General features: G+C 41.7%; 1 protein-coding gene across 2 annotated transcripts in view; it reads left to right on the forward strand.

The window, feature by feature from the left end:
- PPM1L (protein phosphatase, Mg2+/Mn2+ dependent 1L) overlaps positions 1–10,725 on the forward strand; it is a 324,870-nt gene extending 314,145 nt beyond the window's left edge. For both annotated transcript variants that reach the window (XM_040247974.1, XM_040247977.1), the window contains exons 3-4: positions 1,473–1,634; positions 5,189–10,725. In XM_040247974.1, coding sequence (XP_040103908.1) covers positions 1,473–1,634; positions 5,189–5,535 — 509 coding nt within the window. In that variant the 3' untranslated portion in view covers positions 5,536–10,725. The remainder of the gene's footprint in view (positions 1–1,472; positions 1,635–5,188) is intronic.
- The last annotated feature ends 9,230 nt before the right edge of the window (positions 10,726–19,955 follow it).

The following is a 19,955-nucleotide window of genomic DNA, read 5'->3' on the forward strand; positions in this document are numbered from 1 at the left end:
GAGAATTTGTGCTGTCATTGTGATCAACAGGTTAACACAAGCAGATGCTTGAAGACGAAGTGAGGTCAGTTGAACACCAGAATGCAGCTAATATCAAAAACTAAGAATAACAATTTCTAATCATATGGATTGTTCTTATGGTTACATTTTCATTCTTACAGTTTTTTTTTTCAGATAAAAGGTTTGTGATTTGCTTTGATAATCCTGAGATTAGTCTTTTTCCTTTACAAGGCCTTTCATATCAGACATCCTGAGACAACCAACATTTCATGCGTTTCCATTTCTAATCAAGGCACTTTTGAGCTACACAGGCTTTAGTGTGGAATTTTGAATAGAACTATATAATAGCTGAATATACTGATTATTCTCCTCCCTCTTGATATCAACTTGTATTTATTCTTTATATCTATTTAAGAATTTAGCCTTTGCCGTTTTTCTATGAAGAGCAAGAGCTGTTTAGATGCAGTTTACATTCTGTTATGGAATATGACCTTCTTAATGAGGAGGTTAAATATTAATGAAGACTAATTGATGCATAATTTTAATAAAGAAGGTCATTATCAGTTTGAAGCAAGAGCTTAATGGATTGTGCATTTCAGTAGGTATTTGCATATTCAGTGACACTGTCAGAAGGCCAGAGGAGAAAGGTGAGGGGGCTGAACAGAGGGTAATGGGCAGGTAAGAAGGATGACCTCCAAGTAGACCAGACTCTGTAGTTCTATTGCTTTTATCCATTCTTGTTCCAGGAAGAGTCTGAGGAGAGGGTGTCTTTGTGGCCCCAGGCAAACAGCTCTTCACTCTTACTTCCCTTCTGACTCTGACCACCTTCAAGCCCCACCTCCCATTGGCCTAGGTGTCATTTCTGTCATCACAGTAGGTTTTCCTGCCTCTCCCTTGATGGTCTGCCACATCACACCCTGGAGCCGACTTATTTCTGGCCACTGGTCTTTCCTCTCAGACTCTGTATAGACTAGTTTGCATAGGCTGCACCCCTGGCTCCATAGGATCTGGTTGTTACCATCTGTCATTTGCTGGTCTGTCCAGGTGCTCCCACTGAGAGCCCACCCCCCATTCTTTCCACTTTCAACTGGGATTTCACAGAACCTAAGTACCAACAAGAAGCAGAAAATAAGTATCCATTGTCTGAAGCTTCAAGCCGATTCTGATTCTCTTCTAATCCTTTTAAGTGTGATATGCACTTAAATCAAGAGAACCAGAGATAACAATGATTTGGGAAAATGATCATCTTATCCTAGCCGATTTCAGTGACACTCCAACATGGTTAAGAAAATTGACTGTCAGATCTGATCAGTGTTGTTGAAGTGAACAGCCCTCCTTCCCAGAGTGGCTGGAATCAGATGCTTACCCAGAAGGAGCAGTTTTAATGCCTGAAGACGCCAGTAACCTCAAGAAGCAGCTTACCCTCACAGCGCCGCTGACAGCCCATGTGGCCTCTCTCTTCTGTTTTGCAGGGACAACGTGTTTGATTGCTCTGCTATCAGATAAAGACCTCACTGTGGCCAACGTGGGTGACTCGCGTGGGGTCCTATGTGACAAGGATGGGAATGCCATTCCTTTGTCTCATGATCACAAACCCTACCAGCTGAAGGAGAGGAAGAGGATAAAGAGAGCCGGTGAGCTTATCAGTGCCTCCAGGGACTGTGTGCTGTCTTGTTCAAGTGGCCAAGGCGGTTTCTGGGAGATTCCCCCAGAGAGACACTCCTTTACCCAGTGAGGAGCAGATCAGCACAGAGGCTGTGGCTGAGGCAGCTGGGACTGCACTTTGTAATGTTTCCCATCAAATGCATGGCCACTGAACTTGCCCTTCTTCATGGCCAACGTGTCCACAACAGCCAAAAAAAGCCCTTAGTTTAAAGGCTAATGGGATCTTTGGGCCATTGCTTGCCATACTGCTTACTTCCAGCCATGCCAAACTACTAACCACCAAATGAACCGTGGAGCTGACATGTCTGTGCCCTTGCAAGTGTTGCCCACACTGTCCAGTGGATAATAATGACCTTGCCCTTTAAGACTTGGTTTCAGGATGTCATTTTGGCAGCCTTCCCTGTCACACTGAGCCAAAGGCTTCCCCAGTCTGGCTTAGGTACCCCTTCAGTCTTTCCCTGGCATCTTGTGTGGACCTCTTGGGTCACTTTTCACAGGATGTGGACATATCTGGCCCTTTCATCTGTCTTTCCTTCCTGATCATGAGTTCTTTAAGGCAGGAACTTTGGTCTGTTCATGTATATACTCAAGCTCCATGCCTGATCCAAGTATATATGTCAGTTGGAGGAGGGAGAGAATCTCTTTTTTATTTTTTTAACATCTAGGGGCTGGAGGTACAAATGGACATCCTGGAATTGAGACGGGGTAGGGGATGGAGTAGACAGACATTATTAATAAATAAGTTAAAACAGGTAAATTATCTAGTCTATTACAAGGCGATAACTGCTATGGAGAGACACAGAACAAGTTAGGGAAAGGGGAGTGTTGGGGTGGTCAGTGTGGGCCTCACTAAGGTGACATTGGCAAAGAGTTAAAGAAAGATTATCAGTTGATTACATTTTCATAGTTAATTTGGGGGGATTCTTTTCTACCTGTAGGTTTTCCTGGTGGCTCAGACAGTAAAAAGTCTACCTGCAATGCAGGAGACCTGGGTTTGATCCCAGGGTCAGGAAGATCCCCTGGAGAAGGGAATGGCAACCCACTCTAGTAGTCTTGCCTGGAGAATCCCATGGACAGAGGAGCCTGGTGGGCTCCAGTCCATGGGGTCACAAAGAATCAGACACGACTGAGCAACTAACACTTTCTTTTTTTCTACTTGTGCAGGGGAGGACCCCTTCTCTCCCCAAACTGACCACCACAGCTTGTAGCCTCTGTGTTACATGCCACGTGGCAGGCCCTGTTGCCCAAGGGAGCTCAGGTCCCCCAGGTGGCTGCCCAAGAAGTGCCCCTGCCCTCTGGGGGAGTCTGCAGATTGACTATCAATCTCTGCATACCAGCTTCTGCCCAGAACCTAATCAACGTTTGAGTTCTCACAGTGGGAAGCTGTACTGTTGAATCCAAAATCATTGAATTTTATTACAACCTCCTGCTTCAGTGACTGCTTGAGATGCAGAATAATTTTTAATGAAAGCTCTGGTCAGGTTTTCTGTCAGTGGGACGGCACAGTGTTTTAAGAGCATCTCTCAAGCTTTGATGAGCTTCCCTGCTTATGAAGACAGCATCTCCTCAGTCATCCACTGTGACCCTGGACTTGGGACACAGTCAGCTTGCTCTTGAGGAAGCACGGTGGAAATGTGTATACGGTACACCTGAGATGCCACCCCAGCGCTCTCTTCTGACATGTCAGCCCATTTTATCCTCTCTCCTCTTCCCTGCCCCCACCCAGAAGTGATTATAGGAGCAAATTCAGACCACGTCTCCAAGGTTAATCTCACCTGCTGTGTCGAGGGTGTACTTTACAGCAGGACTTAATGGGCGATGATTGGTTTTACTGTGTGTTTTCTCTGGCCTCAGCCTTCCTTTCTGGACACCTATCCCCCTCCTGTTTGGTGTCGCAATACTCTCCAACCAGTCTAGGTCAAAATACACGTCAGTCTTTCTGTCTCCCTGCCTTAAGCTGTTTGTACAACAATAGTGATGTTTTATTTACCGTGCAATCACTCTGTGCTGGGAGCTAAGCTGGGTGCTTTACATACACTTTCTCTTTCCCTACCTTATGAGGTTGATAATGTTATTCTCATTTTACAACCAAAGAAATGGAGCCTCAAAGAGGCTTGTGTGCCCAAGGACACACAGCTAGTGATGGTGAGACCAGAATTGAAACCCCAGACAGTGACTCCGGAGCCCGTGCTCTTGCCTGGGAAACCACTCTTCCTGGAATGTTCCTGTACATCCCTGCTCATGGAAGTCCTACCTATCTTTCCATTCAGAGCTGAGCTTTAATGCTCACTCTGCCCTGATTATCACAACTGGAAATCTCTCTCTCTCTTCTATCTGCCTATAGCATTTAACAGGTGCTAGGTTCTCCCTGAAAAAATACTGCTCTATGCTTGTAGCTGTTAATGCAGGTGGATTTTCCCTCCTGCCAGACTCTCTGCTTCTTTAGGAAAAGGTCTAGATCTTGTCCAACTTTATAGCCTGCAAACTGCCCTGCATGGAGCATATATTTAATAAATATCTGACATAACATGCAAATGAACAAAGTTCTAGTTCCCTTAAAGAAAAAATAATAATAGATAATACTGTGAAAGTGAAGTTGCTCAGTAGTGTCTGACTCTTTGCAACCCTATGGACTGTAGCCCACCAGGCTCCTCCAACCATGGGATTTTCCAGGCAAGAATACTGGAGTGGGGTGCCATTTCAGTCTCCAGGGGATCTTCCTGACTTAGGTAGGGATTGAACTCAGGTCTCCCGCATTGCAAGCAGACTCTACCGTTTGAGCCACCGGGTAATACTGAGTGCATGTTATATTCAGACACTGTGCCAACTGATTAATATAGAATAACTCTATTTCCCACAACTTCTCAATGGAATAGATTTTATTATTGTCCAAATTTTGCAACCAGGGAAACCAAGGATTAGAGAGTTTCTCATCCAAAGTCACTCAGAGCTAGAAGTAACAGAGCCAGGAATCAGATCCTAGTAGACTGACCCAAGAGCCTGAGCCTTTAACAACTGTGTTAAAGTATACCATCCTTTAATCCCTATCCCAGTTGGGGAGCTGTTTGCGATCAGTACAGGCACAACCAAGGGCAGCCTCATGCTAATGATGGGTCCCAGTGGTTGTATCTGTTACCAGCCACCTGCCTTTCAGTGTTGTTTTGCTGCTGTCCCCAAATCCCCTCCTTGGGGCTCCCTACTATCAGTCACTGCACTGCTAAGGTGTTCTTTAGTTATTAATAAAACTGATGCTCTCACCCATCCACCCCTCCTACCCTCAATATTCCTACTGATTTAGTCTTGAAGATCTTTAAGATGCCAAGGATGAGGGGCTGAGGATCTATTAGAGGCAGAGCATCAGATGTCAACCATGCAGGAGGGACACTGCTCCCTCGTGGCAGTGCCAGCAGGAGCACGTATGACAGGTCACACACAGTAGGTCAGCCCTTGCAGGTGCACACGAATCACACCAGGATGTGAGGGAGCAGCTGCTCAAGCTAATGGGCTCATTCTCTCTTTCCAGGTGGTTTTATCAGTTTCAATGGCTCCTGGAGGGTCCAGGGGATCCTGGCCATGTCTCGATCCCTGGGGGATTATCCACTGAAAAACCTCAATGTGGTCATCCCAGACCCAGATATCCTGACCTTTGACCTGGACAAGCTCCAGCCTGAGTTCATGATCTTGGCATCAGATGGCCTCTGGGATGCTTTCAGCAACGAGGAAGCTGTTCGATTCATCAAGGACCGCTTGGATGAACCTCACTTTGGGGCCAAGAGCATCGTTTTACAGTCCTTTTACAGAGGCTGCCCTGACAATATAACAGTCATGGTGGTGAAGTTCAGGAATAGCAGCAAAACAGAAGAGCAGTGAACCCTTCGGGGTCTCAGCTGCCTTAGACTAAAGGACTTTCAACACACTGGTCTCTTTTAATGTAGTGAAAGGTGTGGGAGTTACAATTAGGATCATCCATCCCAGACATGGGGTTCCCCGTCCCCAACTGTCTTAAGTCTATGTGCCGTATGAACAGACGGTGCTCTTGGCCAATGTAGTTGAGATGCTGGAAAGTGGTTTCTTCGTGTTTTCCCAACTCTTTCATCCAATGTCCAAAATATATATAGCTGTAGATTCACATGTGTGAAGTGAAAGGCATATGTGCCATATATTCTCCTTTTACAGTTGCTTTTTAGATCCCTTACAGGGCCCTCCGATCATCAGACTTTGTGTCCTCTCACTGGAGCAATGAGCAGAACAGGACTCCCAGGAGATGCTGTGGGTAACCCGTGAGTCAGAGCCAATGTGGCCATGCCCCTTGCTGAGAGGCAGAGCTGTCCCTAGGGTGCTTTGTCCTCCTGAGCCCAGATTTTCTGCTCTGCAGCAGCCCAGAAACAGATTTGAAAATGGTTTATTATTCCACAGCTGTTCTTGAAGGCTGAGGGAAGTGGGGAGGAGGAGAACCGCCTGCACCGCTTAAGTCACCTTCCCTCGCCTTCATTAGTTAAATAGACTTTGTATACCACCCAACCAGTCTTTGTGTGTTTATCCTAATTGTGCATGGCTTTAACCTTTTGCTTACATCTTACCTAATGGAATAGGCAGCTGTTAAACTTTACCACCAGACACCGTGATTTTTTTACAGTACTCAGTGGAAAAAAGCAAATTGCAATACCGTAATCCTTCTACCTTTAAGGATAGATGGGGAAATCACAGCCAAATAAGTCACAGCATCCCCTGGGAAGTTTGCTGCTTTGCATTGGGAGAGAAAGCTACTGAGGTTGCCATCCTGACTTGAGCGCTAGCTGCCCAGTTTTGTGCATTTCTTTCTCCTAGTAGCTTTTGAGTGTCTCTCAAGCATTGTTCTGAGAAGCAGCTGCATAGAACTGCATGTGTGCCCCCTGAAGCCAAGTACAGAGTCCCCAGCCTCCTGTTGGAATTCGGTAGTAAATTACTGGGATGTGCTTCTGCTAGATGGTGGAAAGGCAGCAGTCTTTATTGTTTGGTTGCAAACCATTGAGTTATTTTGGGGCCAGACCTGCTACTTTTCATTTCTTATCACCAATGTCATGTTTCCAATTTCAGTATTTTATTATGGAAAATGCTGGGCTCAAACAGCCAAACAAGATTTTCATGGCATCCCTACCCAGTCTGTCTGCAAAACCAGGGCATCCACCTGGTTTTGTCCTTCCAGAGCGGGCATTTGTCTTTATGGCTTCTCCGAGGCTCCATTCGCTGACCGCCTCCTCCCCTGCCTTCTTCAAATGTGGAAGGTCCTAGGAGAGAACTCGGGAGGATGCAAAGATCCTCTTGTGGCTGCCGAGGACTCTGATCTGTCTGGATCCCTCTGAGCTCTTAACTTTTCTTTAACTGAAAGAATGGTTTCCCAAGCGATATACTTTTGTAAACTAACATTGGAATTTACGATATTAGAACTTTGGTTTTGGTTTTTTTAAGTGTAGCATGTTCCAGTACAAAATACCTGCTACCTGTTAGACTGGAGTTTCTGCCTCTTGAGAGGCACAATGTTTGGTTGTGTGTATTTGAGGTGGGGGTGGGGAGGGAGTTGTGGGAAACATGCTGGTTATGATTATTGATGGGATGGTCGGGCCAGGTGGCCTGAGTTTGTTTGGGGATTAGGGACATTCTGATTATGAAGTTACTGGAGCCCACCCTCTAACTGGAGTCCAGGAGTAAGCATAGTTAATTTTCCTTTTTCTATTTTTAACTTAACCCAGAATTCATAAATAACAATGGAAAGACCTTTTTAAGTTCTGTCATCATTGTTATTGTGTAAAATGAAAATGGTACTGTTTTTGGTGAAGATGAAGAAGAAAAGCTACTAAATTAGTAAATCAGTGTTTCTTTGCCCTGCGAAATGTCTTAGTAGATGGTGCTGAGTGCAGGAGTGTGTGGCTTTCCCTCTGAGGTTCACAAGGCATCTTCTAAACTTTTCTTTGTAGAAATGAACCCATTCCTGACTTTAACCAAGTAGTGTGTGTATTTCTTACTATCTCTTTTTCTCCCATTTTGGCTTGTAGATTTTTGAAACAGGCAAAAAATAGCCACAATTTGATGACTAGTTATATCTCAAGTCAGGCTACTTTGTTCCCTTCCCCATTCTCCTGGAGCTTGATCGCTCTCTCTCTCTCTCTTAGATGCCTCCAGCTTCTGAGGGTGTGCAGACCTCACCCAGGGTGTCCTGTGGCTCTCCAGCCAGCCGCCCCATTTTCTAGGGACAGGAAGGTTGAGTCTAGTTAGGGAAATTGACTTGAGAAGTTTGCATGTGAAGCTTCCTGAAATAGCACTGCCAAAGCTTTGGAACATCACCCCAGCTTCCTAGCCCGAGTTCGCATTGCCAATAGCCCCCATGGTGCCAAATTTTGGAATGGTTTTATAGTCTTTAAGAAATGAAGCTGGGAACCAATGATCATGTGCTTATGACCCCCCCAGCAAGATGCCAAGCCCAGGTCTTCATTAATGCACTGCTTTCCTGCTGCTCTAGTGGCAATTTGTACTCTTAAAATGGGTCAGAATTTGATGGGTTGCGGGGGAGGGTGGTGGGGAGGGGAGAAGGCAGGGAAACTTTTTTTTTTTTAACTCACTGTATTTGCAGGTCTCTAGTGAAAGGAATAAATAATACTTACATGGAAAATTCTGAAACTAGTTCCCAAGACCGGCATTTATTTCATGTGACCAACTTGCCCAAAGCACTTGACTCTGAGGTCACCATTCTAATACAGCATAACTGTACATGTTACTGGTACCCAAGGCTACATTCTCTTCCTTGCCTTGGACTGAAGGCATTGGCCTCTAGCATCTTGTCTATGGGGTTAGAGTATTATTACAGAATGTTTTACAGAGTGAAGGAGCATATGAAAGTGAAAGTGTTAGTCACTCAGTTGGGTCCCACTCTGCGACCCCATGGACTGGAGCCTACCAGGCTCCTCTATCCATGGGATTCTCCAGGCAAGAATACTGGAGTGGGTTGCCATTCCCTTCTCCAGAAATCTTCCTGACCCAGAGATCAAACCTGGGTTTCCTGCATTGCAGGTGGATTCTTTACCGTCTGAGCACCAGGGAGCCCATGCAATTTGGATATTTAAAATGGGCCTTATTGCATACAACTGTTGTGATTTCAACCCATGAACATTTTGTACAGACAGGATTATGTGAGTGATGGCATCGTCAACCCTATCTGAAGTGGTTCTAGGAAGTTGATTACACAATTGAATTGAATCACTGGGATGTTCATCCATACATGAGGGATTCACAAAGGGAGTGATCACTTCTTCCTTTGCCGAGTATACTTTGATTTTCCTGACTTTCCCCTCCCCCGCCCCGAGTTGTTGCTAGATCTAACTCTCTTGCAACTGGGAACACAGAAAGTTTAGAAAGGGCAACAGTTCATTGTACATTTGGAAGTACAGTAATCCATACTCTGGATAAGGTTTTATTTCCCAGTGATCTCAGAAAATTGTTTCCTTCTTTCGACCCAGTGTGAGACTGAATTTGATGTTCCCCTAAATTGCCTTAGCTCATCACACCAGCATTCCTGACCTAGCTCTGCAGAAATGACATTACCATTAGATACCATACTAGGGCCTTTTTAATTGCCCCTGGATTAACTCATTCACATCTAGATTTTGAAGCTAATTAGTTCAGGACTGCAGGAGTGTTCTCCCAGCATGTTCCACAGGACACAAGCTCCAAAGATACTCTTCCTCATACAGGGTTCCAGGGTCAAAAGAGTTTTGGGAAAGATACTATCTTAGAAAGTTAGTACATATCAGCACATTGAAGGTTCTAATTTAAATATCCTTTGAGGAAAATTAAAAAAAAAAAACAAAAAACACCACATATGTAGTTCTAGTGTTTTCCAGATTCATCTGACCATGGAAACTTTTTTTTTGAGTAACACCTAGTAACACTCCAAGAAGCCTGTGTTCCATAGGAACCACTTTGGGAAATTCTGCTATATGGAAATATTACTGTTTTCTCATTCACTGTGACTCTTAGTAGTTGCAGTATATAGTTTGCAATTTAGAAACACTCATCCCTTCATGGAAGAGGCTGATTTGTTAATGAAAGCAGTATTAAGAAATAGTATGATTTACTTTGACCTTCAGCAGCCTCACATTGATAAGTAGAAGCTCGGCGATCTTGCTTGAAACTCTAAACATGGGCTCCCTTCTTTTTGTATGAATAATAAGCAAAAACCTGGCTACAGCTAGGGATTTTTAAAATTCATTTCAAGAGATTTTAGTTGCTTTTTTGAAGTTATCTTTGCTTTTCAGATAAAATCAAAATAAATGCTTATATTTTATCACTATGTGACAGTAAGAAAATCTATTTAAAATAATAGAAAAGGGAGAATAGCAAATTTGGTATTAATTCATTTTTTAAACTCTAACTAGACTTTTAAAAATTATGTATCCATTGTATAATAATGAAAATGTAAACTATTTACATTTATTACTCTCTTTTCTTATTCATTCTAAAATCCCTATCCCATGTTGTCCCATCTTTCGCATTTTATATATATATCATTAAGTCTGCCAAGTTATTTCTTGCCTAAAATGTAAGGCTTGACTATAGCTCCATAATTGTCACTCTCAGCCTGGGTAACATGTTCAGGAAGCTCTGAGAGAGAATCTACACCACAGGGGAGACAAATCTACTTGAAAACATGGGACAAGGTGAATTTACAGTAAAGTCATTATCTTAAAATTACATCCAATATTTAGGAATACACTCTCTCTGGTTGTTATCCAAAGCAGAATAAAACTGAAAGTAAGACCACTTAGACTAGGTGGCAGATTGCACAGAGCAAGTGATTGTGAGGTTTCCATTATATACCTAATTCTAAACTTATTTTCTAGTATGTAAGTTTATTTGCTAATTCTTAATAATGTTGATGCTTTGTCCATTATTTTTTATTTTTACCACTGTTAAGCCACAAACTGTTTAACCAAGGGTTGATTATGATCATGTTCATGTGTTTAGTAATAACCACACCTTCATTTGTACAATCACTTCAATAAATCCAAGTTAAGGACTTTGAAGAGAGCATGTAGTAACTATTCATTTTAACACATCATCACAGGCATTCGCACAATTCACAACTCTACCAAACGAAGATGTAAATTGATATAGCCTCTATGGAGAACAGTATGGAGGATCCTTAAAAAACTAAAAATAGAATTGCCATATGATCCAGCAATCCTAGTAGGCGTATACCCAGAGAAAACCATAATTCAGAGAGATACATGCACCCCAATATTCACTACAGCACTGTATTCTATAACCAGGACATGGAAGCAACCTAAATGCCCATCAACAGAGGAACGGATTAAAAAAAGATGTGGTACATATATACACTGGAATATTAGCCATATAAAGGAAAGAAATTGTGTCATTTGCAGAGACATGGATGGACCTAGAGCCTATCATACAGAGTGAGGTAAGTCAGAAAGAGAAAATCAAATATATTATATATATGGAATTTACAAAAATGGTATGCTGCTGCTGCTAAGTCACTTCAGTCATGTCTGACTCTGTGCGACTCCATAGATGGCAGCCCACCAGGCTCCCCGTCCCTGGATTCTCCAGGCAAGAACACTGGAGTGGGTTGCCATTTCCTTCTCCAGTGCATGAAAGTGAAAAGTGAAAGGGAAGTCGCTCATTCTTGCCTGACTCTTAGTGACCCCATGGACTGCAGCCTACCAGGCTTCTCTGTCCATGGGATTTTCCAGGCAAGAGTATTGGAGTGGGTTGTCATTGCCTTCTCCACAAAAATGGTATAGATGTCCTTATTCGTAAAGAAGAAATAGAGACAGATGTAGAGAACAAACATGGATACCAAGGTGGGGATGAGAGGTGGGATGAATTGGGAGACTGGGATTAATGTATACACACTATAAATAACTAATGAGAGTCTACTGTACAGCACAGGGAACTTTACTTGGTTAAGATGACACATTTTGTGTGTATTTAAAAAAAAAATGTTGAAAAGGAAAAACAACCAAAAAGCAAGCAAGTTGCAAACATGTGGATTATATTTAGACATGTGGTTCTATTTACTCTAGAAGTCTTACCACAGAAATCCCCTCTGACATTTGCTGAATCCAAATTAATCTCAAAACCTCTAAGGACCAGAGTCCCTAGCTTTGAGCATAGCCCTAGTGTGAGGGCTTCAATGGCAGATTGTGTTGGGGGGAGGGTTAGGAGGCAGGGCAGTCTGCCTGGGTCACTTCTCCATAGGAAAGGGACCATGTTTCAGCCACATTCTCCCATTACCTTTTGTCATAAAGAAATTCAGAGGTTAAATGTGAGGCCATGCAGTATCTCAACTTATTTCCATATTAATTAGACAAGGCATAATTTTAAATGTGCTCATGCAGAAACAAAGGTAGAAGTAATAGTCAAGGAACTAGGGAGAAAAAAAAAAAAACCTTTAGAGCTCTAATCAGATATTCAGTTCAGTTCAGTTCAGTCCAGTCACTCAGTCGTGTCCAACTTGTTGCAACCCCATGAACCGCAGCACGCCAGGCCTCCCTGTCCATCACCAACTCCCAGAGTCCACCCAAACCCATGTCCATTGGGTCGGTGAAGCCATCCAACCATCTCATCCTCTGTCGTCCCCTTCTCCTCCCACCCTCAATCTTTCCCAGCATCAGGGTCTTTTCAAATGAGTCAGCTCTTTGCATCAGGTGGCCAAAGTATTGGAGTTTCAGCTTCGACATCAGTCCTTCCAATGAACACCCGGGACTGATCTCCTTCAGAATGGACTGGCTGGATCTCCTTGCAGTCCAAGGGACTCTCAAGAGTCTTCTCCAACAGTTCAAAAGCATCAATTCTTCTGCGCTCAGCTTTCTTCATAGTTCAACTCTCACATCCATACATGACCACTGAAAAAACCATAGCCTTGACTAGACAGACCTTTTGAATATGCTGTCTAGGTTGGTCATAACTTTCCTTCCAAGGAGTAAGCGTCTTTTAATTTCATGGCTGCAATCACCATCTGCAGTGATTTTGGAGCCCAAAAAACATAAAGTCAGCCACTGTTTCCACTGGCTCCCCATCTATTTGCCATGAAGTGATGGGACCAGATGCCATGATCTTCATTTTCTGAATGTTGAGCTTTAAGCCAACTTTTTCACTCTCCTCTTTCACTTTCATCAAGAGGCTTTTGAGTTCCTCTTCACTTTGTGCCATAAGGGTGGTGTCATCTGCATATCTGAGGTTATTGATATTTCTCCTGGCAATCTTGATTCCAGCTTGTGCTTCCTCCAGCCCAGCGTTTCTCATGATGTACTCTGCATATAAGTTAAATAAGTAGGGTGACGATATACAGCCTTGACATACTCCTTTTCCTATTTGGAACCAATCTGTTGTTCTATGTCCAGTTCTAACTGTTGCTTCTTGACCTGCATATAGGTTTCTCAAGAGGCAGGTCAGGTGGTCTGGTATTCCCATCTCTTTAAGAATTTTCCACAGTTTATTGTGATCCACACAGTCAAAGGCTTTGGCTAGTCAATAAAGCAGAAATAGATGTTTTTCTGGAACTCTCTTGCTTTTTCAACATTAAAAATGTAAAAAGTTGGTTATAAAAAATTTGGATTGTTAGAATTTTACTTGCATATGTTGTATTTAATAGCAGTTGCTGACCCCTCCACAGACACCCATGTGCTCAGTTGTATATGACTCTCTGTGACCCCATGGACTATAGCCCATCAGACTCCTGTCCATGGAATCTTGTAGGCAAGAATAGTAGAATGGGTTGCTGTTTTCTATTCCAGGGGATCTTCCTGACCCAGGGATCCAACCTGCATCTCCTGCACTGGCAGGCATCTTCTTTACCACTGTGCTGCCTGGTACGCCCATGCACATACACCCATAGAAAGCAGTTTTTCTCACTTTTTACTTACTCAAATTCAAGGCTTCCCATTTAAAATATTGGTTAAAGCTTTGCTTACACGTTAATAAATACAATTCTAAATCTTCTTTTTATATGACTGATGGCCTAGGTAGAATAATATATAAGGAACATATAGCTTGATGCATTTTTTAATTTTAAAAAGTGCAAAATTAATTTCCAATGAGATCAAAGTCAGAATGTAAAGAAGAGCATTTTCAAAAAACTATTTAAGACAAAACCAAATAAAAATATTTTCAATTAAGGAGACATTATATTTTATTAACATCATGAATCATTCTAATATTTGTGCTCTTTCTGAAGTTGAGTAGGTAACATTGAAGTAAAAATGAATCCTGAGTTATTTGTAAAGTTAGTAAAATTACAACCCTTGTTCCATCCTTTGCCAGTGAAAACAGATACATGTGGTCTTATTTACTGCTCCCCTAAACCACTTTCACTGTCCTAAGTACTGTTTGCTTTCCAAATGCTAGACATCGTTTTACTCTGAATCCTAAGAATTTGTGCATTTCAAGGAGGGAATATTCCTTTCTAGAGTTTTTTTTTTAATAGTAAGAGACACTAAATGATAGACCTTATATTTTAGGGTGTCTCAGTAAAACTGAAGTCAGATAAAGTCGCTCACAGCTACATCTGGGAGTGAGTTCTAAATTTGATAATTTTTCAAACACCAACATGAATGCCAGTGAGTATTCAATTTAAAACTGACCATTTCACAAAGACAAAGCACAGGGTTATTTAATGTTCCTGCTTCCTAGAGACTTTCATATAATTACAAAGGTCACATTTGCTCATATAATTTTTTAAAAATCCTATAGAAATGATGTATTAGACATCTTTAACTAGAGAGAATGATATCTCCTGTGCACATTTGATATCCCCATCTGTCTCCCAGTGTATGCAGAGACAAACAGTGACTGCTTAGTATAATAATGAAAAGATATAAATCCTGCCATGGGGGAAAACTATAACCATGGGACGTTAAGCAAGAATACTCCCCGTATTCAGGTTCCAAGACTATAACTGTCTATGTATTTTTCATTTTGATTACCTTTTATCTCAAGCATATATTCAGAAAAATGGAGTAGTAAATAAAGAATGGGAGAAGATCCAATAATTTTTGCTCCTCTTTTAGAAAGCACTGTTTGCTTTTTTAACATTTTATCAGAAATACACATTCACATTGGAACACTGACACCTACAGCGTTATCTTCAGTTTACTCTTTCAGTTACTAAAGCTAGTGGCTTTGATTTATAACACTCACACAATTTCAGTTCAGATTATAAAGAGTTGAAATTTGTTTTGCAGTGCTTCAACGTTCCTTTGGTCAGCCAGAAAAAGGAAAACAGAAACAAAAGACGACATTTTAGAGTTCAAAAGAATAATTATTCTAACAAGCCTGAAAAATAGTAATGAAACAGTTCATTCCAAAACACTCCAATGTGAATTATGCTCACATACATAATTCTATATACCAAATACATGTTTTTAAATATATAAATATTTATACACACACATATAAGCATCACTGGATTCATAAAACATTGATCTACATTAGATTTAGTTGAGAAGGCCACTATTTTTGCTGTAAATAAACCTGCTTATATATTCTTTCTATTACTATTATGAACTTTTTGAGCACCTACCAAATGCAGATAGCCTAAGGGAGTGTATCTAGAGGTAAGCACTCAGGCATCATTCCTGCCTTATCACTTTCAGGCCCGTGGAGGCTCCATAGATATTGCAATGCTCAGTATTGGCTGAATGGGGTAAAAACACATCTTTCAAGATTTTCTCCTGTGACTTAGTTATGTAAGGACAGGGCAGAGTTAGAGTCATTCTTTATTACACTTGACAGACAGCGAATGGTAACAGATTGGAAACATCTTGCCACTATCCAAGCAAATTGCACAGATAATTACTCCACATTAGATCTAGTTTCCCAAGGATGGAGTGGGGAGGTGAGACAGGGAGCTTCTGGGGAGCAGGGCATGGGTAGGGCTGTCTCACTGAGGAAAAACCACTGGAACAATAGCCATACAAGGGCTCAGCAGAAGATCCAAGCCACGGATCTCCCTACAGGGTCCTCTGGAGGAAGGAGAGAATTACAGCAAAGGCAGACAAGAAACAATGAGAACATCTCTCCATGACCTGTTTTTATTTTTATTCCCAAGAGGCTGTGTCCCAGCTTCATGTCCCAGATGAGAAACCAGAACTGAGATTTTATCATCAGTATTCCTTGATAAATGAGCGAATTTATTATATAGAAAAGTAACACATTTCAGAAATACAATTATGTCTTGATCTTAAATGTGAAGACTAAGTGCAAGATTTTTTTTTAATCATAAATCTGGTATCCATAGTTACTTTAGATATGCCAGAATCTAAGCATGGGATTTCAGTTTTATATTTTGAATAATAACAACAGTATCTATTTTCTGCACAGTAAAGCAGAACTGAATACGAGACTTTTATTTTTAACCACTGAGGCCATCCCTTCTTTCTAAATTCTTTGCTTGGTCATCTTCCCTAGACATCTCTTTCTGTTTATGCCAAATGCTTCTTGATCCAAGTAATATTCAGTTCAGTTCAGTTCAGTCACTCAGTCGTGTCCGACTCTTTGTGACCCCATGAATTGCAGCACGCCAGGCCTCCCTGTCCATTATCATCTCCCAGAGTTCACTCAAACTCACGTCCATCGAGTCGGTGATGCCATCCAGCCATCTCATCCTCTGTCATCCCCTTTTCCTCCTGCCACCAATCTCTCCCAGCATCAGAGTCTTTTCCAATGAGTCAACTCTTCGCATGAGGTGGCCAAAGTACTGGAGTTTCAGCTTTAGCATCATTCCTTCCAAGGAAATCCCAGGGCTGATCTCCTTCAGAATGGACTGGTTGGATCTCCTTGCAGTCCAAGGGACTCTCAAGAGTCTTCTCCAACACCACAGTTCAAAAGCATCAACTCTTCTGTGCTCAGCTTTCTTCACAGTCCAACTCTCACATCCATACATGACCACGGGAAAAACAATAGCCTTGACTAAATGGACCTCTGTTGGCAAAGTAATGTCTCTGCTTTTCAATATGCTATCTAGGTTGGTCATAACTTTCCTTCCAAGGAGTAACAGTCTTTTAATTTCATGGCTGCAATCACCATCTGCAGTGATTTTGGAGCCCAAAAAGATAAAGTCTGACACTGTTACCACTGTTTCTCCATCTATTTCCCATGGAGTGATGGGACAAGATGCCATGCTCTTCATTTTCTGAATGTTGAGCTTTAAGCCAACTTTTTCACTCTCCTCTTTCACTTTCATCAAAAGGCTTTTTAGTTCCTCTGCACTTTCTGCCATAAGGGTGGTGTCATCTGCATATCTGAGGTTATTGATATTTGTCCTGGCAACCTTGATTCCAGCTTGTGCTTCTTCCAGCCCAGCATTTCTCATGATGTACTCTGCATATAAGTTAAATAAGCAGGGTGACAATATACAGCCTTGACGTACTCCTTTTCCTATTTAGCTGTTGCCAAATTACATTAAAATTAATTATTGAATTAAAATAATAGTAAATAAGAGCTTGGGGATATTTCATTGTGTTCAGCAGTGGAATTTTTGTTGTTTTTAATAAGAGAATATACAAAAGGAAATGCAAATTAAATGAAACAAATTTCTAATTTGGTAAGATTAAAACCATAGGGGGAATCCAGTTATAAAGAAAAGAAAGGAGGGTTGGATGGAGTAAGAAAAAAAACTCACATAACTGACAAGTATTTTTCATGAACTGTATACCTCAAAAGCTCTGCCCTTGTTCCCTGCTGAAGTTTGAAACAGGACTTTGCAAATGCATTTACTATACCCATTTTAACATCAAGAAAAATTTTCCATCAGTGTTTTCTTGCTATTTTAAAAATCATAAGATGTTATGGGTTTATAAAAAGATAGCAGGATATATTCAACAATGCTTTCTTTTAGGAACCTTCCAACTGTATTTTAATAATTAAATCACAGATCAAAATGACCGCTCAAATCAATCAGACTTTCTGGTAAGTTAGTCCCTGAAAACTGTCCATAAAACACAACAAAACCTTGGCAAAACCTCATCACTCTTGGTACTCTTCAGACGTTTTTATACCTACTAGTCTATGTTTGTCTCTAAGAGACATTTGAAATAAAGCTAAAATGTCAGTTTGGTGCTGAGCTTGGAGTACACGGGAGTGCACGGTCACTTACGATGCACGGCATGTCATTCAGGCCCCTTGGACGTGTGCTAGAGGTAGATTTAGCCTTGTAGAGACGAATGTGTTCATGCCATCACTGACTCTGTGTTGTTGTATACCAAATGAACAGCTAAAAATACACCCTTGATGACCAGATTAAAGCAAGAGTAAACACATTAAAGCTATTGGACTTTACAAATGAGACTGCTGCTCTTCTTTTCCTTTTGGTTAAACTCATTTTACATTCTGATGCCTATGCTGGAATTTTCTAATTTCTCAATGCTTCTGGGTTGGAGTGGCCTTTAAGTTGGGATTCCACATAGAAAGCAGGAAAAAAAACAGTTCATGGCCTGAGGATAAGATAAAAGCATAACAGAAGCAAGAAATAGGAGGTATCGAGAATTTGGGTGCTTTCATTTGGAACAGGAATACGCCTAACTTAAACTCAAAATGAGATAACTTTTTAAAATGTATGCAATAAAAATTGTTTAGGGTTAACACAACTTTCACCCAGCTTTATACCACAATAACAAAGTATATAACTGGTATTAGGTGATAAAGTTAGATTAGCTATACACATATGTAAACTCCAGCAACATGACATGACACACTTCTGGGAAACTGTTCAGTAGAGAATATCCATCTGCAAAGGTTTTCACAAGATGCAGGAAGGAACAGTGTGGAATTTAGAGATGAATAAATATATACACACACCCATGCACACCTGTAATACTATGTTTAGGTAAAATGCTTAGATGTGAACAGCACCTGAAACTTAGAAGAACAACAATAAAAGTTAATCACCAGATTACTAAATTTGTAATTGGGTATAACAAAGCAGGAAAAAAATGTGGCTTTGGATTATTTTTATCCTTTTCATTAAAAATAATATTTGATAGCCAGATTAGAACATGCAGTCTGAAAAATTTTGTCTTCCACTCCTTTCTCTGGATAGAAAGTTTCTAATATAAAATGAAGGATGTGATTAGAGATTTGGGGACAGGCATTTGTTATCTGGATTAGAGTAAGAACTAGTGGATGTTTCCAACATCAACCACAGATCCAAGGAAATAGGAATTAAGAATTACAAAACTCCACGTTCACTTCAGTGATTATATTTTCTCTCCTTCCTTTCATTTTTAGAAATACAGTGGTGACAATCTACTCAGATTTTTGAGGTAACAGCAACAGATCCTGGTAGTTTAAGCAGAAAGGGGACTTTAAGGATTTTAGTGGTGCCTCATGGAGTCTGGGATTAAAGAATCTGCCCTCAATGCAGGAGACCTGGGATCTTCCCTGGGTTGGGAAGATCCTCTGGAGAAGGCATGGCAACCTACTCCAGTATTCTTGCCTGGAGAATTCCATGGGCAGAGGAGCCTGGTGGGCTACAGTCCATGGAGTCACAGAGTCGGACATGACTGAGCAATTAACACTTTCACTTTCATGGAATTCAAGGGCTTTGGGTATTTAAGTGAGGCCTCAGGAACAATACACTCAAGACTCAAAAACTTTCAAGGAGTCTCCAGGGCCTTCCTCTTCCAGCTCTCACAGGTTAACTTGTATTGCACTAGGCCATCCACAGCAAACAGTAAACTGTGAAACTGGATAAACTGTGCTAAGCAGCTGTGTTCAGACACTGGGCAACAGTGGACTACAGGGAGTACAAGATAGCATCCTTGGGCGAAGCAGTCACAAGTTGTCTCATGATCACCTCAGCTCTCTGTGAGCAGACACTTTTCTGACTGTAGCACAGCAACCTGGAGTACAAGCAGAGATGACTGAAGCGAAGATAAAGGATGTGGCTGGAGGCTATGGAGAGCTTAACAGAGAGGGAGACTTGGAAGTCTACGTGTGGGCCCCTCGTGAGCCCTTAGCTGAGGGCTCACTGGATATGCACAGGGGGCGGAATCCAAGGCTCAGCCGGAAGTGGCTGCTGGGGGGCTGAGAGTGGAACAGAGACACTGTAACTGAGTGTTGTGGGGAATATCAAGTTCTGGCCAAAACAGAGTGAAGGGACATCCAGTGAAGACACTTAAGCTGTGTAGGAGAAGTAAGGACAACTCTCTCAAAGAAGGCCCATTTCAGATCTAGCCTGCTGCTACTGCTGCTAAGTCGCTTCAGTCGTGTCTGACTCTGTGCGACCCCACAGATGG

The sequence above is a fragment of the Oryx dammah genome, unplaced genomic scaffold (assembly GCF_014754425.2).
Source record: "Oryx dammah isolate SB20612 unplaced genomic scaffold, SCBI_Odam_1.1 HiC_scaffold_2, whole genome shotgun sequence".
NCBI classification, from domain to species: Eukaryota; Metazoa; Chordata; class Mammalia; order Artiodactyla; family Bovidae; genus Oryx; species Oryx dammah.